Source organism: Piliocolobus tephrosceles, chromosome 21 (genome assembly GCF_002776525.5).
Source record: "Piliocolobus tephrosceles isolate RC106 chromosome 21, ASM277652v3, whole genome shotgun sequence".
Lineage (NCBI taxonomy): Eukaryota > Metazoa > Chordata > Mammalia > Primates > Cercopithecidae > Piliocolobus > Piliocolobus tephrosceles.
Window position 1 is genome coordinate 2,829,719 of NC_045454.1, and position 11,199 is coordinate 2,840,917.

At 42.9% G+C, this 11,199-nt stretch overlaps 1 protein-coding gene across 1 annotated transcript; it reads left to right on the top strand.

The window, feature by feature from the left end:
* Positions 1–455: 455 nt before the first annotated feature.
* On the top strand, positions 456–10,610 carry LOC111521152 (zinc finger protein OZF-like). The gene is made up of 5 exons (XM_023184354.2): positions 456–771; positions 1,169–1,239; positions 5,665–5,791; positions 6,053–6,145; positions 9,360–10,610. Exons 2-5 carry the CDS (start codon positions 1,231–1,233, stop codon positions 10,457–10,459), a joined length of 1,329 nt encoding a protein of 442 aa, XP_023040122.1. The 5' UTR covers positions 456–771; positions 1,169–1,230; the 3' UTR covers positions 10,460–10,610.
* Positions 10,611–11,199: the final 589 nt, after the last annotated feature.

Below are 11,199 nucleotides of genomic sequence, written 5' to 3' on the forward strand. Positions count from 1 at the left end.
TGCCAGGCACACGTATGAGCACTTAATCCTCACAACACCATTAGCTGAGAAATATTGTTCCATTGCCACAAGAGCAACTGAAGCTCATAAAGATTAAACAATAAAAAGTCACACAGCAGACCCACTCTATGGCTCAAGTATCAACAAAACACAGAGATGCACATAGGGTCACCCATCAAATCACACAACCTCACGGAGAATGGGGCCATCAGATACACCAAAGCAGACGCCCGGCGGTCCCACTCACCTCTAATAACAAACACTTCCCCAACCTTAAGACGCACATGTCCACGCCAATGTATTATCCTAGGCCCTTTCCCCACCTCTTAAAGCCTCCCACGATTCATCCCTCAAAGGCAACCGCTTGGTTCTCTGTGCTCAGGCGCAGCGTTCTCCTCACCTCTAACGGACACAAAGCCACGCCTCCAAGGCGGAGTTCACGCACGCGTACTCAATCACCAGCGGAACCGCCTCCGCCGCGCTCGGCGTCGAGGGCCTACGGGACGTCAGTACGCATGCGTACTTTGTGCCCCAGGTAGCTTGTCTCTTAGCCGGGGACTCTTCTATATTCCCGTCTGTGGGAGCGGGGGGCCTGGGGCTGCACATGCGCACTGCGAGTCCTCGCCAACTCCCGGAAACCACTCCGCACACGCAGTGCGGCAGCTGCTTCAGATCGGCGGGCTCCAGGGACGCCTGGGTGGGCAGCGTGGCCGTTTCTCTTTTCTTGGACGGTATTTTCCCAGCGCCACGCGGAGCCTGGGCCATTAGGAGGTTTGTGTTGCGTCGGGGCGGTCTGTCTCAGAGGCACTGCGGGGAGGAGTGGTCGGCTGAATGGCTGGAGGCCCAGGGATCCGTGCAGGCGACCCGGCCTGAGTGTGGAGGAGGCGGGTGCCTGACAACAATCCGCGCGTGAGCTGTGTGTTGGCGTTTGTGTACACAGAAGGCATTATTAAAATTACTCTCTGTGTGAATGGTTCTATCCCAGAGTAGGCGACTGGAGCACTGAAAAAGGCCCAGTTACAGTTTTAGGAACCAGAGCCGCACGCTTAACAGTGTTTTCTTTTGACAGTGAAATCTGTCGTTCTTGGAGTTTGTTAGGAACGTGGTTGAAAATGGGTGGCAGTGGGTTCGAGAATCTGGTCACTGAAGTTTTCTTCCTTCTCCTTAGCTCTGCATTTCCAGGACCCGGTCACTGTTCAGGACACTGTTCCAGCGCAGTGGTCATTAGCCATGTCTCCGGTAAGTTTTTGTTTTATCTTCTTTTCGTGCAACATCATAGGTTTTAAGTCCTGGGCACATCTACTTTTGCTTACTTGGGTGGTAAAGACTGACACCGGGACAAGGTTCAGGTCTTTTCATTCAGCAACACATGGGATTATAGGGACCTCTCAGAGTCCATGTCCTGTAGTTTAGTGTTCATTTATTCACTGAATGAATTAATCTGAATCTCCACTGTCACCAGTCTTCTTTTAAGCACTATGTGGTGGGTCAAAGATACTTTCCCTGGAGAAGACGAGAGCCTTTATCTGGGGACTGTCATCTTCTTGAAGTAGAGGTGAATACTCAGTCATCTTTGACTTTCTTTACTGCTCCAGACTGAGAGGACGCAGCATAGAAAATGCTAGTGAGTGGTTTAGGCTCAGTTATGGTAATCTGCCTTTGGAAATTTGGAGGAATGGGAATGTGATTGATATCTTGAGCATGAAGTCCAGGTTAAAGTCAGGCCATTTATTCGGACATTAGTCAAAGATAGTGTTTCGGATCAAAGGTTCCAGTTTGAAGTTGGGCAGCTTAAAATAGTCACAGGCTTCATCTGTGGAATTCTGGGAAAAACCTATTGGCTTTCTGTAAATGAGGAACAAGAAGTATGCTGCAAGGGACAAGATGGATGAGCTGGCTCTATTTCCCAAAATAGAGTTCTCTTCAGGGTATTTGCATGGTCTCTGAAATTTTGTGCAAATACAACCAGATTTGATTCTTAGCCTGCTAAGTGTAGTCACCAAGACATTTTGTTTGAAAAATAGATTTTCTTCTCAAAGGGGAAACATATTTTCTTTCTTTTCTTTTTTTTGAGACGGTGTCTCGCTCTGTCGCCCAGCCTGGAGTGCAGTGGCACGATCTCGGCTCACTACAAACTCCACCTCCCAGGTTCAGGCCATTCTCCTGCCTCAGCCTCCTGAGTAGCTGGGACTACAGGTGCCCGCCACCAGACCTGGCTAATTTTTTTTTTTTCTTTTTTTTTTTTGTATTTTTAGTAGAGACAGGGTTTCACAGTGTTAACCAGGATGGTCTCGATCTCCTTACCTCATGATCTGCCCGCCTCGGCCTCCCAAAGTGCTGGGATTACAGGCGTGAGCCACTGCGCCCTGCCTATATTTTCTTTCTTTTAGGAAAACAGGCAGTATTTTCCTTACTCATTCTGTTTCGGATTTTGAAGCATTTCAGATTAGGGATATTCAACCTGTATCTTTTGGTGATCTATTAGAAGATGTAGTTGTAGAAAAAATACTGGCATCTGGGCACACCTGTAGTCCCAGCAACTTGGGAAGCTGAGGCAGGAGGATCACTTCAGCCTAGCATTTCAGCACTGTAGTGCAGTGTGATCACACCTGTGAAAAGCCACTGCATTCCAGCCTGGGCAGCATAACAAGACCCCTCTCTCTTAAAAGAAAAAGAAATTAGTGGCATCTGAAGAATATCAAAATAAAATATTAAAAATATTGTAGGCCGGGCGCGGTGGCTCAAGCCTGTAATCCCAGCACTTTGGGAGGCTGAGACGGGCGGATCACGAGGTCAGGAGATCGAGACCATCCTGGCTAACACGGTGAAACCCCATCTCTACTAAAAACTACAAAAAAACTAGCCGGGCGAGGTGGCGGCGCCTGTAGTCCCAGCTACTGGGAGGCTGAGGCAGGAGAATGGCGTAAACCCGGGAGGCGGAGCTTGCAGTGAGCTGAGATCCGGCCACAGCACTCCAGCCTGGGTGACAGAGCGAGACTCCGTCTCAAAAAAAAGTAAAAATAAAAATAAAAATATTGTAGTCTGCCTCATTTATGGTGACAGAATTCAGGATAGCAAGAGGTATGTCTTGAAGCAGTCTTGGAGAATCTTGGAAGTGCTGGTAATACTCAGTTTCTTGATTAGGGATCTGCTGATGGGTGGATTGTTTGTGTAAATTGATCATATTGGACATGAATTCATCATATCGATCATGGCTTACTTCAGCCTCAACCTCCTAGATTCAAGCAGTCCTCCTGCCTGAGCCTCCTGAGTAGCTGGGACTATAGGTGTGAGACACCGTGCCTGGCTAATTTTTTAATTTTTTTGTAGAGACGAAGTCTTGCTGTGTTGCCCAGGCTTGTCTTGAACTTCTGGGCTCAAGCAGTCCTCCTGCCTTGGCCTCCCAAAGTGCTGGTGTGGCAGGCCACGTCTCACCAAACACAGGTCTCTGTAACAGCTGTTTCAGTACTGACGGACAGGTTAAATATTAAAAGCCAGTACCCTTATACAGAGGCTGGAATGTAACAAAAGCCCACCAAGAGTTTTGCCTTGGCCTTTCCTGGGCCTTAAAGCATGACAAAATAATGAAGGAATTCTTCATTGGACCCATATAGGATGAAACAAGTTTTACTGGGGGGTCTGAAGCAACTCCCTACGCCTCCACAAACAAGTTTATTGGAGGTCTGAAGGAACTCCCCAAACCACCGTGGTTTAGCAGGAGACAAGATAAGGGTAATCACTCCAGCACCCTACACCCATTTAGATTAAGTAAATTTACTGAGGCTCCAGAGGAAGGTCTTCAAGACTCAGTCTTTGGTTATAGATTAAAAGAAGTTAATCACTTGTCTTTAGATGAATGCACACCTACACATAGATATATAGCTTAGAAGGTATATAAGCTCTGGAAAACTTTGTAGTTTTGAGTTGGTCTGGCAGTAATTTCCAGGTCTTCTCCCTGTAACTGGCTACAGAAATAAAAACTCCCTTCCTCCCCAGTTCATCTGCATCTCATTATTGGGCCTCAATAAATAGCAGCCTGACCCTCAGCTTAGTCCAGGAGCACTGGGATTATAGGTGTGAGCCACTGCACCCAGCGATACTGAAGATTTCTTAAACCCCACATTCAAGTGAGAAAAGAGGAACCTTCTCTGCCTCATGTTTAGTACAATAAAGTTTCAATAGCTTTTGACCTTTGTACTGTTGCTACAGATGGTGCAGGGGTGTATCTGGAAAGGACAACATAGGGCAACTGTATATGATTGGAGTAATTGGGAATCATAGTTGTATTATAAGTTGATGAAGTCCCAGTTGATATTGGAAAGGAAAACTAACCATAGGCTGGGCATCCTCAGTTCTTCCCAGCTTCTTCAAAAGTAGCTGAGGATGAAACCTTCTTCCTTCTGTTGCACACCCTGATGGAGGCAAATAAGGTGAAATAATAACACATCTGCTGCAGTTTTCGGACCATTACATCTACTACCCTAAAATGTAGCTGCAAGAGCAAGGACTACTTTATTTCGTATGATTCTATGGGTGAAAAATCCACACTGAACTCAACAGGGTGGGAATGATTAATCTCTGATCCTATGATGCCTGCCGGGGCCTGAATCCCCCGGATGGCTTCTTCATTCATATATTTTCTATTGAGCTAGAATAGCTGGAGTCATATATCTGGGCCACAGTTCTTTGCTGCTAGCTGAGTTCCTCAGCTTTGTTTGATGTAGTCTCAGAATCCCTCACTCGCCATTGGCAATGTCTCATTGGCTTTTCTTATGTGTGACGAGCCCCTATGTGGGCAAAACAGAAGATGCCAAGCCTTCCTAAAGCTTTCACCTGGAACTAGTTAGTGTTATGTCTGTCACATTCTGTTGATTAAAGCAAATTGTAGGTCCAATCCAGATTTAAAGAAAGGAGACTATATTTTGTTTCAGCAAAAAAGTAATTTGTAAGTTATTCTGATGCTCACACTAAAGATCCATGACAGAATTGATCATGACTGACTTTCGACAAAGTCAGTGTGTGGTCATACTATGAATACGTAAGATTATGAAATCGACCGGGCGCGGTGGCTCAAGCCTGTAATCCCAGCACTTTGGGAGGCCGAGAAGGGCGGATCACGAGGTCAAGAGATCGAGACCATCCTGGCTAACATGGTGAAACCCCGTCTCTACTAAAAAATACAAAAAAAAAAAAAACTAGCCGGGCGAGGTGGCAGGTGCCTGTAGTCCCAGCTACTCGGGAGGCTGAGGCAGGAGAATGGCGTAAACCCGGGAGGCGGAGCTTGCAGTGAGCTGAGATCTGGCCACTGCACTCTAGCCTGGGTGACAGAGCGAGACGCTGTCTCAAAAAAAAAAAAAAAAAAAAAAAAGATTATGAAATCAACTGTGATAATTCCTTTACAAATTGGTTTTGAATACATGAATACACAATCTCTGGGCAATACATTTCTTAAATTATTCAATGTTTTTTGAATCACCCTGTTCATCTTGAATGTTTCCCTTAGTAAGTATTTTTCTATACCCAAATTTTAATAAACACTATTTCACAGTATGGTTCTTCAGCAACTTAAATAAGCCACTCTTACAAGATACAGAGTCCTTATCAGCTCCTCCCAACTTCCAGTTATTTACCTGGACTCTTCTAAGAAAGTGTTTGTCATTTCAGGGATCAGTGACATTCCAAGATGTGGCCATTGACTTCTCCGAGGAAGAGTGGGGATTCCTGAACCCTGCTCAGAGAGATTTGTACACAGCTGTGATGTTGGAGAATTATCAGAACCTGGTCTGGCTGGGTAAGTGCTTAAAGCCCTTAATTCAGCATGTCTTGAGCATGTCTTTTTTTTTTTTTTTTTTTTTTAAATACTGGGAGTCTTTGGTGAGATTCAGAATTTACATGAGATGTGGAAATTGAAGTGAGGAGCTTTCTTTATCCTATTTGCCAGATATTCTAATTTTTTTGTTTTTATAGTGGCTTGTGTTTGGATTACAGCGTTGATCTGTCAGAATACCTGAGTAACCAGAGCATAGCCAATTCTTTCTATTTATTTTCACAGGACTTTCCATTTCTAAATCTGTGATTTCACTGTTGGAGAAAAGGAAACTGCCTTGGATAATGGGAAAAGAAGAGATAAGAGTCCCATTGCCAGGTGAGTATGAAGAAGCAATTAGCGGGGGTAAGCCATGTATATGAAAGGCATACCAGTTCTAGAGGGCAAAGCACCTTTAAGATGCGAAGGATGCTGTCTTCCACTGTTCCATACACATGTAGACATTGAGGCTCCTTGAGTTTGAGTTCCTAAAAGGATACTGATCACCCCTGTTTATATCCACTTTTATAAATACCTGTGGGCTCAAAAATTACAGGTGTGTCTTTCCTCTTTGTCTATGGTAAGCTTCTTTTTAAACTCAGTATCCTGTTTCTCCAACTTTTTTTTTTAATTTGATCCTTTGATACTGTTGTGTTTTTTACTGTAAAATGACTTATATAGTGGTCTGATTGTTTGAATGGGTGTATTCATTGGTCATTTATTCATTAACATTCATTCCTTTTTTAAAACTAATCAACTGTTGAGAGTCCTCAAGACCATCTCCAGGTTCAAGGACTTCCTAGGAGTAGTCACAGGAGTCATCCTATCGTTGTATTCATGCCTGCAAAGTTAGTGAATAGTCCAGAAGAACACCATCATTCTGATGCCAGCCGCAAAGTATGGGGATCCCCAAGACCACCCTGAATTCTGACACGAATTGCAAATCCAAAGGTCCCCAAGAGAATTAGGTATGATAATTCACTAGGACTCACAGAACTTACTGAACTCACTGAAAGCTGTTATACTCATGGTTACAGTTTATTACCATGAAAGGATACACATTAAAATCAGCCAAAGAAAAAGACATGGGCAGAGTCTAGGAGGACTTCCATCTACGCCCCCACAGTGAAGTCATGGACAGTGTGCACTCCTCCCGACAATGACGTGTGGCAATATGCACAGTGTATGGCCCACCAAGGAAGCTTACCTGACCCTTGGTATCCAGACTCCTCATTAGGGCACCATCATGTAGACATGGCTGACTGCTCATGTCTCACCTCAGGCTCTAGCCCTTCTGGAGGTCACCCTAATATCATGTGACTTGGAGCCCCACATAAATCACATAATTTGACTCTCTGGTGCGGTCCAACGCCCATAGGTAAACAGAGACACTTTTATCATGCAGGATATTTCAAGGTGTCAGAGATTACCTCCCAGGAGCCAAGGGCAAAGACTAGACCTCTCTTTGGAAAAGGTTAAATTCTTGACTGCACAATGGCTAAGTTTTATTTTAGCAAAAGATATAAAACAAAATCAGCAAAGCTAAGCTCATAAGGCAAGGTCTGGAGGAAATCAGGAATGTGCTTCCGAGATTCCTCTCCCAGTGGAGTCACAAAGGAGGTAGTTAATTCGTCTAGCAGCAACTTGTGTGGTATGTGTGAGATAATAGCAGCAAGACAACATTAGACTTAGTGCCAAGGAATTTTACTTAGGGAAGCCATAAAGGTACCCTCTGCCTAGTATATGCTAAAAATCCAGACTCTCAGAACGAAAGTAGGTGTTCTGCATAAATCACATCATCTGCACAAATAGTTTAGGCACGGTAAGTCACTTGTACCAGTTCCGGGAATGGTAGAAACCCTCCTGAAACCCAAGTTCCTTAGAGGTCAATCAGGGGCCAACCTTGTAAGCACACCTTTCTTAGGAGAACAGTCTCAAAGCCTGCTGTGTTCTTTTCTGAGTTTGTTTTAAAGTATAGAAACTTGCAGTGAGTTTACATTTGAGTGAGGGGATTAAGACTTGCTTCCACAAACCTTGTGCAAAGTAGAAACTAATTAACTGGTAGAAACTAATTAAAATGGGTTATTTTGATGTGTGGGAGTTAGTATAGTTTTAGCTTCAAAACTTGGTGATATTTAAAGTTACAGAAAGTGAGGAAATGAAGTACATTTCTGACATATTTATTTAGGGAATTGTTAGAATTAAGATACGTCTTGAACTGTACATTAGAAATATGTAACTGGATCTCAGTAGTAATTCAGAATTGGAGATGAATGTGTTTTTTATATGTTTTGTGGTGATGGACCCTTAGGAATGGAAGAAATGAATTGCCTATGGATAGCAGAGGACTAATTGATTGGTAGCAGGAGAAACAGGAAACATCCTGTGTTAGAATTCCAGGGCCTCACTATTCATGAAGAAAAGGTAACCAAAGTAAGACCAAGACGTTAGAGTAAGACAACATTGAAAGGTAGTTGGTGTCTGACTAATTTATGGTTCTTGCTAAAGTGGATATTTCTGTGGTGCAAAAGATGTAGAACAATGAGCTTGAATCGTCACATTTGGTAATAATCTTCTATTTGAGTTCATTTTTAAAAACCATTAGGCCTTGTGGTGGAGGTCCCCTGTAAAACCAGCTCCTCTTGCACCCTTCATGAGGTTAGCCCTCTCCACTGTCTACATACACAGTTTAATCTGGAAAAAATAGTGGGATTCCCACATGTTCAGTCATTCTCTGTAATTGACCACGGTTCTGTTCTTAACTTTTACATCAAGCACAGCCAGCATCTCTGCCCTTTAGCTCCTAAACAGTAAAAATAACTACAGGTTAGAAGGGTATTATGTTCGTCTTTGTCGCAAATCCTATTGCCTTTCTTTAATTTTTGATCATGTTGATCAGCCTTCCTGTAATGCCATTTTGGCTTCTGCAGTTCCCCACAGTACATGTTTTCTTAAGCTCTAAATCTGTTTCCTTGCAGCCTGCACTTGACCCTCTTATTTTTCCTGTTTGCTTAGCGAGCTCTTCAATCTCAAAATGTCTGTATCAATGAGAATTCATGCCCTGTCTGCCCCTGATTATATGGTTGATTTTATTGTTTCTATATTATGTCAAATTGTTTTCTGCAGTAAAGTAACTGGAGGTGCCTTCTGTCTGGACCCATTAATTCCTCCGGTTAATGTGTACATATACATACAGAAACTATCATTTACCTTTTTGTGTTTTGAAACTTGTGGTATAACTTAGCACGTAAGTCTGCATCTTGTTCTTTTCACTGAATACATTATCCTGCAGGTCAGAAAACAGCTGAAGTTCAGTCTTTTTAGTAGCTGAGTAGTACTACAGATAGAGATATACCATGGTTAATGATGAGGGACACCTAGTTTGTTTCCAATGTAAAGCCTATTTCAATAAGCATTCTTATCAATATAACCTTAAAAACTGGTAGCTTAATTTCTTGAGTAGGTGCCTAAAGTGGGTTTGAAAAGATAAAAGATGGGTGTGTTACATTAGTCTAACTTGCTTCTGTTCATTGATTTTTTTTTCCCCGTTCAGATGCACCAGGTGCTGAGATTAAGGAGTTATCTGCAAAGAGGGCTATTAATGAAGTATTATCTCAGTTTGACACAGTGATAAAATGTACAAGAAAGGTATGTAAGGAATGTGGAAATGTATACTGCCACAATACGCAGCTTACTCTCCATAAGAGAAATCACACGCGAAAGAAATGCAATCAGTGTTTAGATTGTGGGAAACACTTCACTCGTCGGTCAGCTCTCATTCAGCATCAAAGAATCCACACGGGAGAGAGACCCTATAAATGTAACGAATGTAGTAAAACCTTCAACCAGAGGGCACACCTTACCCAGCATGAGAGAATTCACACGGGTGAGAAACCTTACAAATGTAAGGAATGTAGGAAAACCTTCAGCCAGATGGCTCATCTCACACAGCATCAGAGTACACATACGAGAGAAAAGTTCCATGAATGCAGTGAATGTGGAAAGGCCTTCAGCCGTTCCTCAGCCCTTATGGATCACCAGCGAATTCATAGTGGAGAAAAGCCATATGAATGTAAGGAGTGTAGCAGAGCCTTCACTCAAAGTGCCCAGCTCATTAGACATCAGAAAATTCATTCTGGAGAAAAACCCTATGAGTGTAGTAAGTGTAAGAAATCTTTTATACGCCTGTCTTCGCTGATTGAACATTGGAGAATTCACACTGGAGAAAAACCGTATCAATGTAAGGACTGCAAAAAGACCTTTTGTCGTGTCATGCAGCTCACTCTGCACAGGAGAGTTCATACTGGTGAGAAACCCTATGAATGCAAGCAATGTGGAAAGGCCTTCAGCACCCGTTCTTCCTTTGTTACTCATAAGAGAACCCACAGTGGAGAGAAACCGTATAAATGCAAGGAATGTGGAAAAGCCTTCAGTGCACACTCTTCCCTTGTTACTCATAAGAGAACACACAGTGGAGAGAAACCCTATAAATGCCATGCCTGTGGGAAGGCCTTTAATACTTCTTCCCTACTTTGTCAACATAATAGAATTCATACTGGTGAAAAACCCTTTCAGTGCAGTCAGTGCGGGAAGTCCTTTAGATGCAGCTCTAACCTTACTCGACACTGTAGAATGTGTAATGGAAAATGTTAGCAAATAACCAAAACTCAAAATGTTAATTCTGATTATTCCATATCATTTCCAGTACTTTGTACTGTGAGTCTTTTAAAATATGCTATCTTAGTTTGTATGGAATGATACTTCATTGCACTTTTGATTTAACTTAAAAATGCCTTCCCTTGACGACTGATAGATATTTTTTGTGAACTGTGTGTTGAAGTCTTGCTGATTATTTTTTAAATTAGAGGTTTTTCTTCATGTCCAGTTATGAGAGTTCACCAGATTTTGGAAATATTTTCTATTCTGTAACCTACCTTTTCATTTACATAATGGTGACAAAACAAAAGCTTTAAGTTTGATCACATCCAATTAATCACATTTTTTAATGGTTATGCTTTTATTTATTTTTCAGACAGGGTCTCACTCTGTCACCCAGGCTACAGTGCAGTCGCACAATCATGACTCACGGCAGTTTCTGCCTCCCGGGCTCAAGCGATCCTCCCACCTCAGCCTCCCAAGTAGCTGGGACTATAGGCATATGCTACCACACCTAACTAATTTTTATATTTTTTGTAGAGACTGGGTTTCACCATGTTGTCCAGGCTTGTCTCGACCTCCTGAGCTCAAGCAGTCCATCTGCCTCAGCCTCCCAAAGTGCTGGGACTACAGGCGTGAGCCACCGTGCCTGACCTACTTATGCTTTTTATCTTCTAAGAAGGATTATTTATTCTATGCTGAGCTTGTGTAGAATTTCTTACATGTTTTCTATAGCT